At 40.5% G+C, this 19,412-nt stretch overlaps 1 protein-coding gene across 2 annotated transcripts in view; it reads right to left on the bottom strand.

Moving 5' to 3' along the window:
* ASMTL (acetylserotonin O-methyltransferase like) overlaps positions 1-19,204 on the bottom strand; it is a 30,412-nt gene extending 11,208 nt beyond the window's left edge. For both annotated transcript variants that reach the window (XM_055801739.1, XM_055801738.1), the window contains exons 1-9: positions 19,045-19,204; positions 17,405-17,536; positions 15,614-15,661; positions 14,918-14,982; positions 12,839-12,900; positions 10,721-10,829; positions 5,097-5,523; positions 2,046-2,208; positions 127-311 (exon numbers count right to left, since the gene is read on the bottom strand). In XM_055801739.1, coding sequence (XP_055657714.1) covers positions 127-311; positions 2,046-2,208; positions 5,097-5,523; positions 10,721-10,829; positions 12,839-12,900; positions 14,918-14,982; positions 15,614-15,661; positions 17,405-17,536; positions 19,045-19,137 — 1,284 coding nt within the window. In that variant the 5' untranslated portion in view covers positions 19,138-19,204. The remainder of the gene's footprint in view (positions 1-126; positions 312-2,045; positions 2,209-5,096; positions 5,524-10,720; positions 10,830-12,838; positions 12,901-14,917; positions 14,983-15,613; positions 15,662-17,404; positions 17,537-19,044) is intronic.
* Positions 19,205-19,412: the final 208 nt, after the last annotated feature.

The following is a 19,412-nucleotide window of genomic DNA, read 5'->3' as shown; positions in this document are numbered from 1 at the left end:
GTTGCACTGTGTTTTTACCATTCCTAATATTAACCAAATTTCTTAGACTGCTCAGTCTCCATCTGCCACTAGATCAGTTCTGGGCCCCTCCCAACTAGTTTTGATACCAGTAAGAGTTTACATTACCTTAAATAAATCCTCTGCTTTCTTTCCAAAGGCTCGATGATTCTGCCTGCTGCCTTCCTTGACAGCAGACTCCAAGTTTGTGAAGAGAGGCCAAATGTGGTCATTTGAGTGGATAATGTAGCCATGAAGTGAGCATTCGCCATCTGAAGTCAGGTAGGTGTTTGCTGAATCTGTATTACTATAACCTTAAGGGAAGAAAACAACTGTAACCAGCTTTGTTTCAGTACTTTAAAACTGTCATTTAAAATCTGAAGGCGCATTTTCTGGCGTAGCTGTTAAATAGCTAGGAAAACCTGATCTTCTTCTGCAAAGACTTCCATGAAAAAATTCTAAAAGTCTTCTCATTCTTAAGGAGCAGGTACTTTGTTTCCAAAAATAATTTATGATGGAAGATATAGATTGGCTTAAAAAAGTAATAATAAATTGGTGCCTAAGTACCTCAGATACCTAATATTCAACAGAGTATTGGAAGTTTCTCATTCTTGACCACATTTTTCTTTAGATTATGGCTTCCCTTAAATTCCAACTTTCTCCAGTATGTTTTGCCTTTAGGGCTTTCACCTTGGTCTTGTCCTCTAATAGAGTTGAAAGCCTCCTTTATTTCCTTTTCTTGGCACTTGACCATTTCAGGTCTTACATAGTAAGTGATGCATATGGAAACCTGTAACAACATAGTGTGGACTGAAAATTAGTCCTAACACTGACTCCCTCACCTACATACACCGTCAGGCACTTTTCCAGTTAGGGGTGCTAAAATTTAAGCTGTTGTCTATAAAAAGAGGCCATATTCCAGAGCTTTCCTCAGTGGAACCCTGATTCTCTGCTGAAGATTGTGACACTGCATTGCTGCAGCAGCAAATGGAATTTTGTCCTTCTTTTAGATAGAAAAAGAATCACTGAGGTTGGAAAAGGCCTTAAAGTGATCTTAAAGATCATTGAGTACAACTGTAAACCTAGCACTGCCAAGTCGACCAGTAAACTACATCCCAAGTGCCAGGTCTACCTCTTTTAAGTGCCTCCAGGGATGGTGACTCAAGCACTTCCCTCGGGCAGCATTTTTCAATGTCTGACAAACCTTTTAGTGAAAAAAAAATTCCTAGTATCTAATCTAAATATCTCCTAGTGCAGCTTGAGGCCATTTCCTCTCATCTTACCACTTAACTGGGAGATGCACACCCACCTCACTAACACCTTCCTTTCAGGTACTTCTCGAGAGCAATAAGGTCCCTCCTAAGTCTCCTATTCTTCAGGTTAAACAACCCCAGTTCCCTCTGCTGCTCCTCACAAGACTCGTGCTCCAGACCCTTCACCAGCTGCATTGCCTGGGACACGCTCCAGCACCTCAGTGTCTTGTGGTGCAGCCTCACCAGTGTCAAGTATGGGGGATAATCACTTCCCTAGTCCTGCTGGCTACATTATTTCTCATACAAGCCAGGGTGCTGTTGGCTGCCTTGCTGACTTGGGTATGCTGCTGGCTCTGGTTCAGCCAGCCATCAACCAGCACCCCTGGGTACCTTTCTGCCAGGCAGCTTTCCAGCCACTCTTCCCCAAGCCTGTAGTGCTGCTGTGGGGCTGTTATGGTCAAAGTGCAGGTTACACATCTGAGTCATTATGCTGCTCCCTGGGACTGCCCACACAACTTTCTTAGAGATTTGGTCAGTACTACGTCCAGAGAGCAAAACCAATCTAAGGGTTCCTCAAAGAACACCTTAATGTGTTCATAAAATAAAGCTTGCCCCCAAATGAAAAAATCTAGCTACTAATAATGGAAGCAAAGAAGCAACAATCCATTCCCCTTTCCCTCAAATCCAAGTTACCCACAACATCAAGTCAGATTCTGTGACCTTCAAAGCATCTCTCCCAGTCCTGCATGGCTTTCAGTACGTACTATGCAGTTGGGGGAAAGAGAAACTAGTCACCTTGTGGTGTTTTCTCCAGTAATCCAAGAGCAGCACATGCATCAAGGAGTCTTTCTGTTCCGCACACAGAGGTTCCAACCTCATTTGCAATATCCACAGCCTTCAGTGGGCCTTTATCTTTCAGATGATCAAACATCTTCAATTTAGATGCTACAAACATAGCCTCCATAGAGGAAAAAAAAAAAAATAGCATGCTGTATTTAAAAGACTGCAATCAAGAAACAAAAGAACTAGAATTATTCTACACAACTACTGTTCTTTAAGAAGCACAACACAGTTTAAAAAAACTCCTAAAAATTGCTACGATACATTTCCATCCCTTTCAGAGAGTTTCACTATCTTAGGCAAGCAACAGAATTTTGAACAGAGGTGTTTGGGAGAAAAAGGAACTCAGAATGTTCTGGAATGCAGCCTACAGATTTTGTATGAAGACCACCTCTTTATTCAGATATTTAGCATATCCCCATCTATAAGATCCTTTCATAAGGTCAAGCACTCTTAAGCACTTGAACCAATACCAAAAGATAAAATTTTATTTACTCAAGACATAAGGAACTGGAAAGCTCCACTTAGGCAGTGTAGCAGCTTCGGTTCCTGTAATATTTGTCTTAGTTTAATAAATGTTAAGGAAAAAAAATAAAAAAAGAATAAAACGTCAGGGCACAACTGTACTACACACACACCCCTTAAAAGCACATGTACACATGGAATGGGGAACAGAAAACAGCTAGTGTCCAATAGTGAAGAAAAACCCACGGGCAATACAGCTGCCTAAGTTGAAAAACCTAACTGAACTTGTAGAGATATGCTAATCAAACCAGCGAGGAAAGTTAGTATGTGATAATATATACCTCTATTTGAAATTAATTTGCAATTCTGCAGTTTCAGTATTCTGAAACTATTCTGAAACTATTCACCCAAACCCAAGGAACTTATGTAGAGCATGAGAGCAGAAGCACATACAGCAATCACAGAATCCATTTCTTTGCAACTGCAGGCAATTATAATGTACTTAAAGATCAAATGAAGTCAAGGAAAAATTGGATTGGCATTCTGTTTAATAAAAATCAAGTGGAGAAAAAGATTTAACTTTGTGAGGAAGGTCTGCTACTGTGTGTCTATATATTTTATCATCTTCATCCTCTTTTTACAGTTTCCTCTTACTCTAGTAAGAATGTATAACTGGGTTTTATTATAACCCAGGCTTTCACATGCCAATTGCATCTAGCCTGCAACCACTTGGCTTCCAAGACCCGCCCAATCTTCAGACTGATACCACTCAAACTGTAAGAAAAGGAGAAAGAAGGTGAGAAGATAGGGTCCAAAACTTGACTGGTCCAAATCACTCTTTCGACCATTCTGTAATTCTCAGTTTCAGGGCAGGGGGGAGGTGGAAATTGAAGAAAAAACCCTAAAAGGTCTGAGTACAGATCAAATTATGCAAATTCAGAACATATTAAGTTTGAGAAAGTATGATTTAACCTTGATCCCCTCCTGTTCTGCAACAGCAGCTGTTCAGAGTAAAATAGGCAGCAACATCTTTGGCTACAGGGGATTTCACTCTGCTTTATAAAGCCCTTGAAACAACACTCAAGAACCAAAATGAAACTGAACTCAAGAGCTTTTGTGCTCTTATCCCTTTTCTACAAGTGGAGGGATGATGAGTTTTGTCAGATCACAGGAAGCATTCACTGCAACTTATAATTAATTTTACTAAGATCTAAGCCCTGAGGAAAAAAGAATTCCTACTAGTTCAACATGAAACTCGGCACTTCGTACAATGACTTTACATTGGGCTAGTAGGAAAGGAAAGCTTCTGCTTCCAGCCTCCAGTCTTTCACTGCACAAAACCAAATTTGGCATCACATCACTGTGAACAGTACACAATGCACAACAAAATGGTGATGATTCTCTATATTCTTTTTACTTAAGTTGAAGAAATGCTAAGCATCATCTCACCCAATCAAATACATCAAAACTCACTCCCTATAGACAGACAAGTAAGTTCACAAACAGCAATCTCAAGGCTGCTTTATTCCACATTTCTCAATATTGCTTTGTATGCCTGCAAGCAGCATGCCCACAGATTGACAGTGACCACACTATAGTTTTCCTTCACATCCAAGTACAACTTCCCGCTGTTTCAGCAAAACCATTGTCCACTGTCTGGCATGTTTCCCTCCACTCCCCCTCAAATTTATTACATCTTTAGTTCCAGGTTTGTCATTTCCCTGCTACTTTAGCAGTTTTTTCACCTCTTCCTAAAACATGAATGACTTGATGGAAATCAGTGATCTGTTAGAATGACTGGTGTTCATTTCTCATTCACCTTCATCACTGTCCTCGCTACACTGAAATTATGAGTAGAAAACCTGGTAGTAATTAAGATGTCCAGCTACTGATTCCTCATCACACACATTTGGCTGCTACACAGAACATGCGAGCTTCTGTTTGTAAGCTATTACATGTACGTCTCCATCAGCTACTGCATGGGTATTACCAGGTAAATATACCTGGAACATGGAACAGGGTATAAAAAACCTAACGTCCTCAACAATTAATAAAAAAATTAAGATCTTCCACAGAATTCTAATGCTAAGCATTGAAAGTTAGAAAGAAAATATAACATGTACAACTCTTGTCACAGTTTTAAGCCAGATAAGCTAACCATATTAAATGGTTTCTTCACAGAGTATATAAAGGTAACTTTCTGCTTAATTGTGCTCATCATCAGTAAAAAAAAAAACCAAAAAACCACCACAAAAACCCCACATACTAGAACTTTTTTCCCCTCTCAAGAGACAACTTTTTTATCAAATGGGTAACTGAAATGTCACAGAACACATAAAAGCAAATACCAAAAACCAATGTTTGCACTGCACCAGAAGTTTCAGCTCTCAGATTCTCTTGTACCTCAGTGGTCCTTTGCTACTAATTATTAATACATTCTTACCCCAGCTCAAGTATTTAACATTACCTGTTATATACCAAAGTCCAATGAAACAATCGTATCAGTCAGCAATGTAATGATTATTTTTCTTTTTCCCTTACCTTTGAAGCTCTAAAACCATCCATCAGCTCCAGAATTTTAGATGGAAGTTTTGCTGCACTTTCCGACACTCCATTCTGATTTTCCAAAGGTACCGTAAAACCAGTTTTGATGCTAGAACTGTTTTCTGAATTGTAAATAGCTCCTGAGGAACACATCCCACTGCTGTCCAGCTTACTGGCACCTTTATGCTCTGTGAAATTTGAAGATTCACTTTCTCCATCACTTAGATTCTCAAAAGTGTCCACAGAAGGGATAGAGTCGTACTTTTTATGTTGTACATTATGTTTAGGGGGCGGATAGTACAATTCTGCTAGCTTTTTGCAGAAGTGATTCAGAGGAAATCCCACCACGTTCAAGAAGTCTCCATGGACATACTCGACTAACATTCCACCAAGGGCCTGGATTCCATATCCACCAGCCTTGTCCCTGGGGGAAAGAAGACAAAACCAACATACATCTACATGTATCTCATTAAGAGTAAAGGTAGTACAGAACACAATCCACCAGTACTGCTGAGTCTGGAAGAAAGACTAGCATACTCAAGTTAAAGACAGATTAAATCTACTAGTTAGGCTCAACACTTCAATTTATAAATCACAGGATAAATAAGGATCAGTATTTTTACTAAAGGTGAACAGCCTAAGGTGTTTACGCTTCACACAGTCCAAATTCCATAGTCACCTAAGCAGCAGGAACATCTGCCGACTGCAGTCAGATTGTGTTGCCATAGGCCACCCAACATTCTCCAAGTCCTGGCTACCAAAAGGTTAACTGCAAGCATCACCGGGTCACCCAGCTGCATACTGACCCTCACTCTATTCCACAAGAGGCTGAAGGGCCTTTAGGAATATATTAGCTCCCAAAGGAGCTCACATTGAAGAAGACATCTTAGAACTGAAATGATTGTTTTATGAGTCTTGCTGATCTGTCATAGGAATATCTAAAATGAAGACCAGGAAGACAGGACTTTTTTTGGGAACCAGCAACCTATTCCAATACAAAATCCACTACTGTCCCATTCAGCCTTACTCAATTCTTGTGTAACCCTCAGATATCTTTTACAACACCGTGCTCTTAGATGTCACAGTAGTACTTGTAATTTGGCACAGGAATGTGTTTTCACAGAAAGTAACCTTGGAAATCCAATTTGTCTTTAGGTGTAATTGTGCAAATTCCACTGTGTGGAATGGAAATGCATACAGGCAGATAGGCTGCAATACAGCCAACAGTTTTACGGTTCACATTTAAGGAACAAAGCAGCAAGAAGTATGCTTACCACATGGTAACAGCAGAATCTGAAAGCCTAAGTCAACAAACTTTGAAACCAAATGTCAGTCAGTCTCAGCTCTATTAACTTAAGATAGTATGGAATTATGCAAACTACTTGTAAGAGAATATTACTACACAAAGATGACTGTAGATTTTTCATCTTAGTTTTTATCAGAACCAGCTCTTAACACACCTAGAAATTATTTCTGGATCCTCTTTCCGACAACCCCCTAAGAGAGGAATCAGTACCCCTGCAAATGGGATTTTTTAAATCTATAAACTAGGGAATGGGGTTTTTCCTTTAATCTCGTGTTTAAGCATCACTGAATAGTTTCATCATTGTTTAAATTATTCCTTCTTTTACACCATACTTAAGACTTACATCATCTAAATTCAGAATACTCTAATGACTAAAAAGTCTTTTCATTTTTAAATGAAGTTGCAGTCCAGTAGGATGAAATCATTCTGGTATACGCTGACAAGGCAACAAAAAACCATGGTGACCATCACAAGCAGTTGTACCAGACCCACAACAAGGATGTTAACACAAATGGCCACATCTTGTTAATCTTTATATAGAACTTCATATGCTGGCATTGGATCCTGAGTAGGATTCTCTACTACAGATACAGCTTCTAGTCCAAAAGCATGAGGCTATGGAGTTAGTAACAGTTCCATTGATTTTTCAGCAAGGCTCTTCCATGCTAAAACCCAGAATGTATCAGTATTTATACAGCTTTCACAACTAGCTCTGGTTAATCTGACTGGCTTCTGTAACTGGATACTTTTATTAGCATAGCACTAACTTTAAGGCTTCATTTATAAAACTATGCACAGCACCAGTTAATTTGCATTGTAATAAAAATATAACTCACTTTAAAGACCTTCTCACAGGCAGCAAGATCACTGCTGCAACTAAAACATTTTTCAGTAACCAACTGTTGCAGAGGACAACGATTTCAGCAGGAATGTGTGCAACATCCACTGATTTTTTTTTCTAACACCCCCGCCCCCCAACACACCCCTCTCCTCAAACAACAAACCCACACACAATACAATCAGGGGAAAATGTTAAGAAAGGGGTAAAATAGAGGTAACTTGAAAATGCAACATCAAAGCACATTTCCTTTATTAGCTTTAGGATTTTAACTTTAGTCATGCCACAAAATAGTACATCCATGTATACGATATTTGTATTGTCTAACGGACAGCCAATGATCAAATAAATCCCCGCTGTGCCAACAGGTACTACTGCTCCTACAGATGAAAGGAGATACTTGGTTGGATTTTAGGTGGGTTTCCAAAGGCAAGAATGCATGTATGACAGTGAAACATGTGTCTTGGCCCATACAGTAGAAATACGAAGAAATTTCAGCCACATTAGACAGAATACATCTGAGCTAGTGACTGGACTTCACTTACAGTCTGAAGGTTAAAGGTACATGACTGACAAAATTCATCTTTACTGAAGCAAATATTTAAAATACATTAGAAGTTGTACACTAATTTCTTGCATTATTAGTTAGTTGATTGGATACCAAGACTTAGTTGTCTTCACTTCACATGTCTACAAATTAAAGACGACCCACCTCTAGTTCCTTTAAATATGAAGTTAGTGGTTTTGTAGGGCAGAGACACTGGCATGACAGAGGTAAGGAGAAGCAGAATCTGGTTGCCTGTCTCTGCGAGAGGCTACAGCTAGATGCCCAGTCAGCCTACATACATCATGGAACCAGTCAGAGATGCATTTCCATTTGCAAGGGAGCAGAGGTAGGCACGTACAACAAAGATTTGCTAGTAAGTTCTGGAGAGTGCAGAACAATCTTTTCATACAGAGGAGTTAACTGTAGCAACATGATAGATTAAAAACAAGATTCAAAGTTAAATCTAGTAAAAGAACTGTACAGCTCCCCTTACTTTTGTAATCTTGCATTTGCAAGATTTTTTGCTCTTAATCTTGAAGAGCTGATAACCTCAAGCATATCCCTGAGCTAATTTGTGCTGTGAGAATAATTATTCACAAAATCTGAAGGAGCCTTCAAAGCTATAGCAACTGTACGTAACTCCTAAAAGAAATCATACAAGGGAAGAAAGTTAGATGTTTACGTTCTACATTTTATTACTTCATAGTTAAGTCTGAAACTGTAGAGCTCCAGCCTCTGTAATCACCTCTTTCCCAGAGTGCAGTAGGGTCCTTTGGTTTCATTGCCACCATTCAGAGCAAGGCTAACAAAAAACACAGAGGATCTTCAGACTGGAAGTTGTGAGCAGGAACAGATGAAGTTGTTCACAAGGGAGATTGCAAAATAAAAAGCTGGGTCAAAGAGGCTTGCAGAAATTACATCTACTCATTACACAAGCCCCAAACACTTCAGATCGCTGTGGTCCAGCCCTCTTTCTACAGAGGGCCAGAAAAGAAGAAAGAGACCCTGCCAGCAGGCAGAAAACCCCTGGTTGGAAGAAGGGACAAGAATAAAACAGAAAGGAGAAGGCCATCTTTCCACAGCCAGAATTTTTTGAGGGTTTTTATAATACCTTATCACAGCCTACCTTGAGATAGTGCTTTTCCCTCTTCCCTTATTCATACTTTAAGTCACCTATATAGTTTTAGAATTAGTCCCTGTGTCACCAGTGCCTGACTTAAAATACCATATGCCAATTTTGTCCTTGCTATAAAAATAACTCAATCCAATCCTCAAGACGGTCAATTTTTTGTTAATTTTTCATGTGATGACTAAGTCCCATATGATTTCACAAAATTAAGTTGCCATCAAAAAACCCCAAATGGTCACTTGAACTGCAGTAGTGTTTAGAAAAATCTGTATGCACAAAAATGTGTAACCAGTATGAGTGGCCACGGAGGACAGAACAAATAAACAACCAACCAAAACCAAAACCCATCAGAGTTTTCCTTACTGTTTTGCAGAATTTATAGGACAATATATTTAGTAGTTCCTTTGCAAGGCTAGTGCAAATGCTTCCTACCCTCTTGATTACATGAATGTTGATTGATTTCTGCTCCAGAGAGTAATGAAATACATTCTCTGAACCTTTAGTCCCTGAGACACCCTTGCTGTCACACACTGTTTAGCAAAATGAACAGAATTACTCAGCACTGCTCATAAGCCATTTTGCTGCAGCACTGCTAAAGCATATTTTCTTCCAGAGGAAATAATCAGAATATTTAAAAATATTTTTTCAGCCTGTGACTCTTCCTGAAAACTCATGGTCATTTCTCCTTCAAAATGCAACTTTGTGATCAGCTACATACTAAAGATCACCTTCCAAAAAAATAACTAGGAATTTCTGTTGCAAACTATAGTCTTGCCAAAACATTCTTCCCTGCAAAATTCAATTTTGCTTCAATCTCTTCAACAGGCTGGGAACCTTACATATTCAGAAAGTATGCCTCACTTACACATAAGCACTTAAATACAAAGTCCACACTGATTCCTCTTTTCCCAGTACAACATGACTGTATTGTTTTATGGCACAAATGAGTTTAAAGAACACAACTGATACTCTTACACAGCCTGAATTGAAGTTACAGAAAAGTTCACCTCAAATCACCAGACAGGCAGTCCATAGTGCTAACTATGGCCTTATTTGCCCTCATCAAGCTTCAGCTAACACAAAGGAAAGGCAAATTCTGTACAGTCACAAACATTCCCTGGTCTCCAAATAAGTAATTTTTTTTTTCCTTTTTTAGACAATCTAGTCAGCTTTATCTCAGCAATAGTTAGGCATTCTGTTCTCATCCTATTTCTTCTGTGGAATCAATGTTGTCTAAGCAACTAGTACATTACAAAGGCAGCAGAAACACACAAGCTAAGAGGCAATTATGGTACGGGAACACATAAGCTGGCCACAAGAATAAGTGAAAATTAAGTTGGGTGTTTCCTGCATCACAGCAGTGCTATTTTGATAAACTAAATAAACCAAGTTCTAGCTTCTTTCAATAAAGTTCTCCAACACTCTTATCGAATACTAGCTCTGTTCACCTGTTTTAAAATGAGAACTATCCATTGTCCAGGTATCCAAGCTCCCTGAATGCTTTTGTTAACAGAGAGGTAATTGTATATTGCATGAGTGCTTGCTCTAATCCAGAGTATTTCAACAGTCTTCACTTTTCAAATTTGCAAGTTACTAAAAACGTAACTTACTTTCCCTGGAGGAATGATACCTCCAGACAATAAGAACAGAATACCCACCTTGCATCACCCGTGCTATCATTTATCATATATACACAGCAAAATTTCACAGAACACAGGACAAAATGTCCTATGCTGGTGGCTAATAACATACCCTAAGGCCTATTCTCAAATACTGTGTGATGCTTCAGGGTCTTACTCACATTGGCTCCCCGCTATGGATGTACTCCCATAAGAGCTCTTCAGATAGGTCAGAAAATTTTACTTTAGTCTCTTCATAGAAATCAGTGACTTCTGTCTCTAGCTGATTATCTACAGAAAGGAAGAAAACTTATCAGAAACAGAAGTTGTAGTTTAGAGAGCATAACATCAAGTTTCATTTCATACTCAATTGACATTTTTGCGCAAAAAATTAAAGATACTACACAGATGTATGAAACTACTAACAAAGCTCTTCAGGGATAGTGGACTCAGAAGTTCCCCAGAAAAGTAAAAGCTTGCATTGTCAACCTCTGCAGTCCTCTTTTGGGGGCAACAGATTGCTCTCCCTGTGTGGGATGCACTCTTACATTAATGATGCTTATGCAGAGCTATTTATGGGCTGTTAGCATACACATCCAGCACTGAGTACAAAGAAAGCTACAAACATACTTCTGACTTTATAACTGTTGTCAAAGAACTCTTAATACATCATAGTACAACACATAGCTATTACATGCTTGACTGTGAATGTACAGCTGCATCTGCACCGCAGACTCAGGCATCCAGCAGTCCTATCAGTAATCAGTGTCATTTTCATATATCTTTAAAGAAATAAGATTTCAGACTTCCATATCTAGAAGTGGTTGAGTGAAGGCCAGAGGTGCAATGTAGTGCTACACTGCCTGGACCCTGCTGCATGTAGACAACTGTGAATCTGGTATCATTGTATACAGAGACTTTTCCAAAACACATTCAAAAGGAAGCTGCCTTGCAAAAGTGAGTGTGCACATCACTGAGTATTTGTTCTCTCTATTCTTTTCTATAAATACCCATCTCCTGTTACCGCTGTTCTGACAGCAGTGGAAATTCTTGAGGAGGACTAAGAAGGATCCACAGTACAGACCAAAGGAAGAAGAATAACCAATTGTTAATGGTGTTAGTATTGAAAAAACATTTAACATCCCAGATGTAAAAAAATATTAAAATAAAGACAGATTTCTATGTCTTTCAGTATTGATAAAAAACCAATCAACTGATGATGAAAATTCCATCTGTAACATACATGCTGTACTTAACGGCAGCATTATAATTATAAACTAAAACTAAAAATGCATTCTAGAAAACTCTTGGGGAATATGCAGACTTATGGTATTTTTGTCCATCTGAATATGATGTAAGCTTCAAGTGAGATGTGCTGTCATAGCATCAGTACTACAGTTATGTGTACTTTCACTTTCTTCCTAAACAGTTAAAGGCATAATTATTCTTGCTATATTGCTCACAGGAACCCCTTGATGACATGTTTTATTTCTTTTGCAGCAGGTCTTTCTACTGTAGTAGCATATGAGTAAGGGTACTGGATCACTTGACTATTTCTGTTACAAGCAATCATTCCAGCAAAGATTAAAAGCTGTAGATACACAAAGACTATGTCCAGTGACATTTCAGAGAAGTGATCCTTGCAAAAGTTCCACTAAAAGAATATTGGCATAATTATCAAAGGCAGTCACTCAAACCAAACTCTTCAAATTACATTAGTACAGTTCTCATAAAAATCACTTGTTTACTACATAAATTATCTAATAAAGAAATTGATGTGTTGCTCCCTACAGTCTGTTAACAGCCTGAGGCATTAAGCCATTACTTTACTCGCCCCCTAAAAATGGGCTCTAAAGCTTCCCTTACTGAAAAACAAAGCAACTACAGATAAAGTAACTGATTATATTCATCAGCTAGTGTAAAAAGAACACAGAAATAAAGTTAATATGGATCAGATTCTGCTCAGTTCCAGTTTGCAGTGCCTTACTTGGATGTCATTTAAACTATTCCCACACTTTACACAGGTCTTTTAATTAGTCCTGTAGCTTTCTGAGACAGTATTTCTAAAGTCTGTTGTATTTTGTCATCCTCCTTCCTGTGTGACAAATGAACACAGTAAGAAGGTTGACTTTTGTGGGGAGTTTTTAATTTATATATTGACAAGGTAATCCTCATCTTGAGTAGGAAGCCAACTGAGACTGTATATGAAACAATTCCATCCTGTTTCTTCACTTGCACTAGTCCTTATTGAGCACAATTTTAAATGCAAACGCTGAGTTTTAATAAAAAGATACATATACCTTTACTGCTGCAATGTATAATAGCCACTCCTGTGAAAACGCTGTGCTCTTTCCCATTCAACCTGTCAGGGAAAAGGTGCATTAAGCTACAGTTTTATGAAATCTGTGATGTGCAAAAATGTTCTACATGATTACATTACTACAGCCTGAGAAACAGGCCATTAATACATCACTTGATGGCTCTGACACATATCCTAAATAAATACATTTTATTTTAATTTTTTATTTCAAAATAGATGAAAAGACATTGGCAAAACAAACAAATATTATCAAGAAATTCAATCAAGTCTCCAAAAGTCCCATTTGTACCAGTGTCCACAATCTGAAAAAGCAGTCCATGGTATCAGCTTCTTTACTGTACATAGGGAGAAGTGACTGTTTCAAATGCATAAGGAAAAAACAAATGGCATAAACACTACCATTACAGGCATCTTCACTGAAAGCTGGCAATAAATAGCTCGGTGATGCAACTTAAGACTAAACGAGTCATAGGCAACTAAAGGTTACATACTCATTTCATCCAGACTGGCCCCCAGGGATCCCACGGCAAGCCAGGGTCAGGTAACAAATGCAGAACAGAGGAAGAGCGCCTCTATTCCTCTTACCCCAGACCCATGTGCTCCCTCGTCTACTGGCTCCAGACCGCCACACTGTGGCCGATTAAATCTGAGGGCTTTAAAGTTAGTAATTTAACGTGTATACGACAAAGTGCAATAAATAATATGAAAACTTGAACGTATGAAGAGACTAACTAAGGACTAGCCTCCTAAAGATTAGCCAGGCTATTATTTGATGTGATCAGAAGCATCTCACACTCTTACTATCCCCCACAAGATTCCACATAATTAATTGTAAGATGAAACAGTGAATGAAAATTTTAATCGGACACCTTGGATACATAGGCAAATAAATATCTTGTCTGCATTTCTTTCCTGCTCATACAGAGCAAAATTAAGAGGAGTCCTAAAACCTAAATTTTTAGTGCATCTCATATCCATGACTAAGAGACTGAACTTAAACAAAAAACAAACCCCAAAACATTTGCATGTGTGAGAAGTAGACTAAGCTTTTTTTATAGGACTATTTTTGAACTACCTGAACTTGGCATGATTTCAAGTAAACAGTTATGAGAAAGCTCTTGCCAGGCTCACTCTTTTGGGAATCTCCTACTAACACAGGCAGCTATCAATTCTTTTTATTTTTTAAGACTACTAATTTTAAGTTAGTAACATGCCACAAAGGATCAAAAATTCAGCTTAAGCCATAAATTAAAAAATTAAATTATCTAAAATAGACTTACAGAGCAAAACTCCAAAAACTACCAAGCCACTTGTATTCTCTCTTTAGGAGATGCCAGAGTTACAACAAACTGGTGAAACAAGCAGTGCACCTTTTCTGTACTCCACCCATAAAACAGAGGGGCAACTACAGGATTCACCACAGCTCATTCTTCAGAAAGGAGGTGACTAGAGTTATTTAGTTGGTGTTTCTTAAAAAAAAAAAGAAATTGCCACAAGATAACACTGTAGGAAAAATTATCCTTTAGGAAAAACCCAGACGCCTCAAAAAACACCAGCCTACCATCCATGGAGAACACTGATGGAAGTAGATTTTTCCTCCTCAGTTAAACTATGGAATTTAAAGCAATTGTCCATGGACACATATCACAGTGTACTTTCTTGCAAATGCAATATTCTTCAATTAAATGTCAAGCCTCAAACCACTTCTATGATGGTTCTGTCCTCTTTCCTATCACGGTTTCTCTCCGTATCTCCCCATCCTGTACCCACTGAAGCATACATACAGCCTTGTGATAAATTACTCTGAAAACTAATCCAAGTGAAAACAAAATGGTTCGTTATGTCCCTCATCAGCTTCCTAAGGTGACTGGGCAGGAGCAAGCAGCTGTGGGTAACATAAAAGCAGGTTTAACTCCTTCAGTGGCAGAACTAGCTTACACTATTTAAAATGGATTGAAAAAGTTGTGTCCAGAGTTCTTCATACATGTAAAGGAATCTGTACAGCTCCTTTTAAAACGGCTTAATACACACATTTGGAATCTTACTTAAAAATACAGACCTTGACAGCATCCTATATGCATCTTGCTTATCAACTGGTTTCTCTAGGATCTGCTCATCCACAGTCTAAAGCAAAAAGACAGAGTGAGTGTGCTGCTTTCTGTTACTTTTCAGAAACAGAGGTCAGACATGACATTTAACCCATGATTTCAGCCAGGGCTTCAAACATGAGTCTACAGAGTAGAACAAGAAGCACAGATACTTTAGTAGAACAGGTAATTTTGTGTAAAGCAGGCAAGTGCAACACTCCACCCTCCAGTGGCTGCAACTCTCAAACAAAAGGGTAATTCTGCTTCTGTCCTTAATTGTTCACTGTCTCTGCGGAGGCGACAGGTATAAAGTTATGCCCACTACAAGGCACAACATTGAGTGGTTCACATGATATGAGTTCCTGCCAATCAACAGTTGCCCGAGAACAGCATTTCCATTACATACTAGAGAATCCAAAGCAATACTTACTCAATACTAGCATCTCCACAAAACCAGCAAGGCTTCTAGCACTCAAGATACCAAAAATTGCCTTGTTGGGGTAAAAAACCCTACAACCCACACCTATAAATCCCAAAAGGCACATCATATTGCAGATATAACTTCTCAGTGAAGACAGCTTTCAAACTGTAACTTTAACCTAAAGATTCAAGTATTTTCTACACTTGCCATAAACTAAAACAATGCTAAACCAGAGAAGCCTTCTTACCACAATAGTGTCTGCTCCTATGACAACATCAGGTGTTCGCAGGTGTTTCTGTAAAGGCATAACGAAAAAAGGTATTTCTCAAAAGAGCTAGAAAGAACAAAACCTTTTAAAACTTAAGAAAATGTAAGTTCACTGGTTTACAGCCAGGGTTCTACACGGACCTGAAAACAAGACAGTGCTGCTCCTTTTGCACTGGGTACAAAGTAGTAATTATTTATATCCTCATAAAAGGAAAACAGGAAGCCTGGGCAGACTATTCTCAGGTCACAATTTTTCCCCAAGTATGTTTCTGATTAACAAATACATCCAGGAAGGAACTGATTTCTCAAAAGTAAACGTGGTCTTCAAGGTGGCAGACAAAATTCCTTTAAAGGAAGCACCCAGTGTATGAAAGCCAGGGAACACAGCCCTCTAGGATCATTTTTTTAAGCCAAGTTTTGCTGAAAACACACACCTTTCTTTACCTATACTTTGCTTATCTCTCTCAAAAGGGAACACATACAGCCCATTTTGGGGGATTGAGAAGTATGGGTATATAAAGATTCCTTGTAGCCTTTTCTTAGCTTTAAACTAAGTATCTGTCTTCACAGCTGAGTTTTGATTTACTTGCATGTTATAAGGTACATAAGTTATTATTTAACACAGCAAGGCTGGAAACTTGTCTGTAACTGTGATCATTATAATAAAAAGTCTGTAGGGAGGTGATTCTTCTGTAGAAAGGCTGCTGATGTGCTTTAAATAGTAAAACTAATGCCAGACATCATTTAAAAAATTCCTGTATGAAGAAGCATTTTGAAATCCACATAAGTAGCATTATTGCCAGTATAGTGTTTTGGAAGGAAAGCCTAATCTAAATCAGTTAGCAAGGCTGCATTTAAAATCCACTCTCCCAATGTTCTACCACTCTCTGAAAAGAAGATGACAGAAACCTGGATAACGATTTACATTGGAGATCATGCAATATTTGCTTTGAAGAACAGTGACATCTGGCAACATTGCTCGTTTAAAGTGTTCAACATTCCTTTTGTCAGCAGTACAGATTCAACAAACACACTCCTCTCTTTCAGAGCTATATTATTAAGGAATTATTATGGTACATTTTGTGGGATCTAATCAGCTAGACATCGAAATAGATTCTGGTAGAGAACAGCCTTACATGCTCAAACACAGTGATCACAGCCAAAGGCAGAAGTCAAATATGCCACTGAGAGTGTAAGTTGTATCACTGATTTTGGTAATATCTGGGATACAAAACAGATGCCTTGACATCACCTTCTCCCTTCTTCAAATGAAATTTGCCTGTTTCTTTGTCCAGAATGCTTTAAAACAGACTTTGTCTTCTTTGTCCTTTCCTCCTGCACCTCTATACTCACAAATTCTGAACTATTCTCTGGTCACAACTGTTCAGTGAAAGCTATAGCAAAATACTGGAATGCACATCATGTGTTCTTCCATAAAGCCTGTCTCCACAGCCAACAAATACCTGGAATGAAGAGCTGCTCAGCCACACACTCGACTGCTAAAAGGAACTACCAAGTATATATCCCAAGTGAGAGCAGGTATTCTTCTGACAAGAGATGCAGGGCACTTCTATTTGTGGAAAACCTGAACTGCAGGCACATGACCTTCTTTTGATTAGGTGAGTTAATTTTGGGAAGCTCTTTCACACATGGCAGAAAAACATCCATTTGCCTTCAGTGGGAAAATGCACTCAGAGACCACCTAAGAAGTACATGCAAATTAAGTCACAGTAACTCACACGACTCATTGCTGAAATAGCTGGTAACTTACTACATGCATTCTGTTTGCTACTTCAAGAGCTTTCTGTTTTGCTGTTTCCACAGCGTACTCATAAGGGGCTGCAAAAGATGACTTTTCAAGTGTCTCCTTAAACCAGGATGGAACCACCTCAAACCGCAAGCCCTGTAAGAAAGGAAAACAATGCAGTCAATCTGATCTCATTATTAAAGGTGGCTCCCAAGACATATCAAGGAAATGACAAATACGATTTTTGCTCTTTCCACTTCTATACCCCTCCCCCCAAACACATAGGGGAAAACAACAATGCTTCTATTACAGCGTTTGGTGCATACCTATCATTTGCAAGCAGTTCAAAACAAAAACCCCAGTCAGAAAGAACTTTTAAACTGGTGTGCTTCCTTGATTTTACCCTTATTTATTAGAACCTAATTGCATTAGTAATTTCACCATTCTTCTATAAGAATCTAACAGTATGAAATTAACGCACTTCATAAACAGACTATTCCCTACTGGATTTTTTTTTTTTATTGAATCCATCCACAGCACTTTACTTGCACACTAGTACCACAGAATCTTCCACACATTCTTACAGGAGCTTTACTACCCACACTTTGTCATTATACATGTGATAAATAGCACACAAGAAAAGCCAGCTCCTGTACAGTTTTGTCAAGAAAACCCTTATTCTTCCTGCCTCTTGACTCCAGGTTATACCCGTAACTTCACTACACCCAGTGGGAACACCATGTTTCTAGTAACTTGGTGCATGCTTGAACATTGGTTCTTCTCCACAGATCAGCATTTTGAAAGGAATATACTTCTTCCCACTTAAGTTCAGCTTCTCCCATGAAGAATAATAACACTAAGCAACCCAAATTAGATGCATTATAATACCGGAGTGCCATTCAGCAGCCTCGCTGCTGCCAGCCCAGTGAGATTGGCATGTTGCTCCCAGGGCTGGGCAGTGGGAGTGATGGGCTACAGCCACCCTTGCCCCCCCCAGGCGCCCTACAGAAAGGGGACAGCCACTTCATTCCCTCCCCCCCCCCCCCCGGTTATAATACCGATCCCGTGAAGTTTTCTTCAGTTCCAGAAGCCCAAGCCAAATTTTCAGAGGTTTCAGTAGTAAGTATCAGAAGTAAAGGCAACAGAAATACATTTTTAATTACTTCAGCCCATTGTAAGGACTTTCAAACTTCTCTATTATATGCCAGAAGTAATTATGCCAGCACTTTTCAGCCTAAGCAAGTCTTTTATTTGCTTGCTTACACCACCGCCCCTCAGCAGAGCACTTCGGTCCGCTCTCACGTTACCCTGACCGCACACAGAGCCGGCGCACACGCACTTGTTCACGGAGGGCACCGGACCGACAACTGGGCCCGAAACCCCCAGGCGTGAGCGGGGCGCAGCTCGGGGGGCAGCGCCGCCCCCGCCGCTCGGCGGCCCCGAACGCCGCCGCCCAGGCGGGCAGGGCCGCGGGGAAGCCCGGCCGCGCCGCCGCCATCGCCTCAAGCATAACAAGCCCCGCCGTGGCGGGAGGCACGGCCGGGGCTGGTGCCCGCAGTCCCGGGGCCGCCAGGGCCGGCAGGCGGCGGGCCCCGCAGGCCCGGCCCGGCGGGGGCCCGAGGGCAGCACCGCCCGCCCCGGCGAGGCGGCCGGCCCGCACTCACCACGTTGGTGAGGATCTCCTGCCGGCGCGGCGAGGCGCTGGCCAGCACCACCCGCTTGCTGACCAGCTTCCCCAGCACCGGGTTCAACACCATGGCGGCGGCCGCCTCCCCCCACCCCGCTCCGCGCACACCAAGGCGCGGTGATGGCGGCGGCAGCCTTATACGGCAGCGGGGCGGGGCCGGGCCGGGGCGGGGCCGGGGCGGGGCCGGGGCGGGGCCACCCTGGGAGCTGCGCAGGGCCCGCGGGGAGAGCGGGGTTGGGCCGGCCGGTCCGTCCGCCCCCGGGGCTCTGCCTCGGCGGCTGCGGGCCCGGCGGGCGGGAGGGTGGCGCGGCCGGCCGTGCGGGCGGCTCGGCTCGGCTCGGCTCG

The sequence above is a fragment of the Falco peregrinus genome, chromosome 4 (genome assembly GCF_023634155.1).
Source record: "Falco peregrinus isolate bFalPer1 chromosome 4, bFalPer1.pri, whole genome shotgun sequence".
NCBI classification, from domain to species: domain Eukaryota; kingdom Metazoa; phylum Chordata; class Aves; order Falconiformes; family Falconidae; genus Falco; species Falco peregrinus.
The sequence above is the reverse complement of the archived record's forward strand: the minus strand, read 5'-3'. Positions and strand labels throughout refer to the sequence as shown.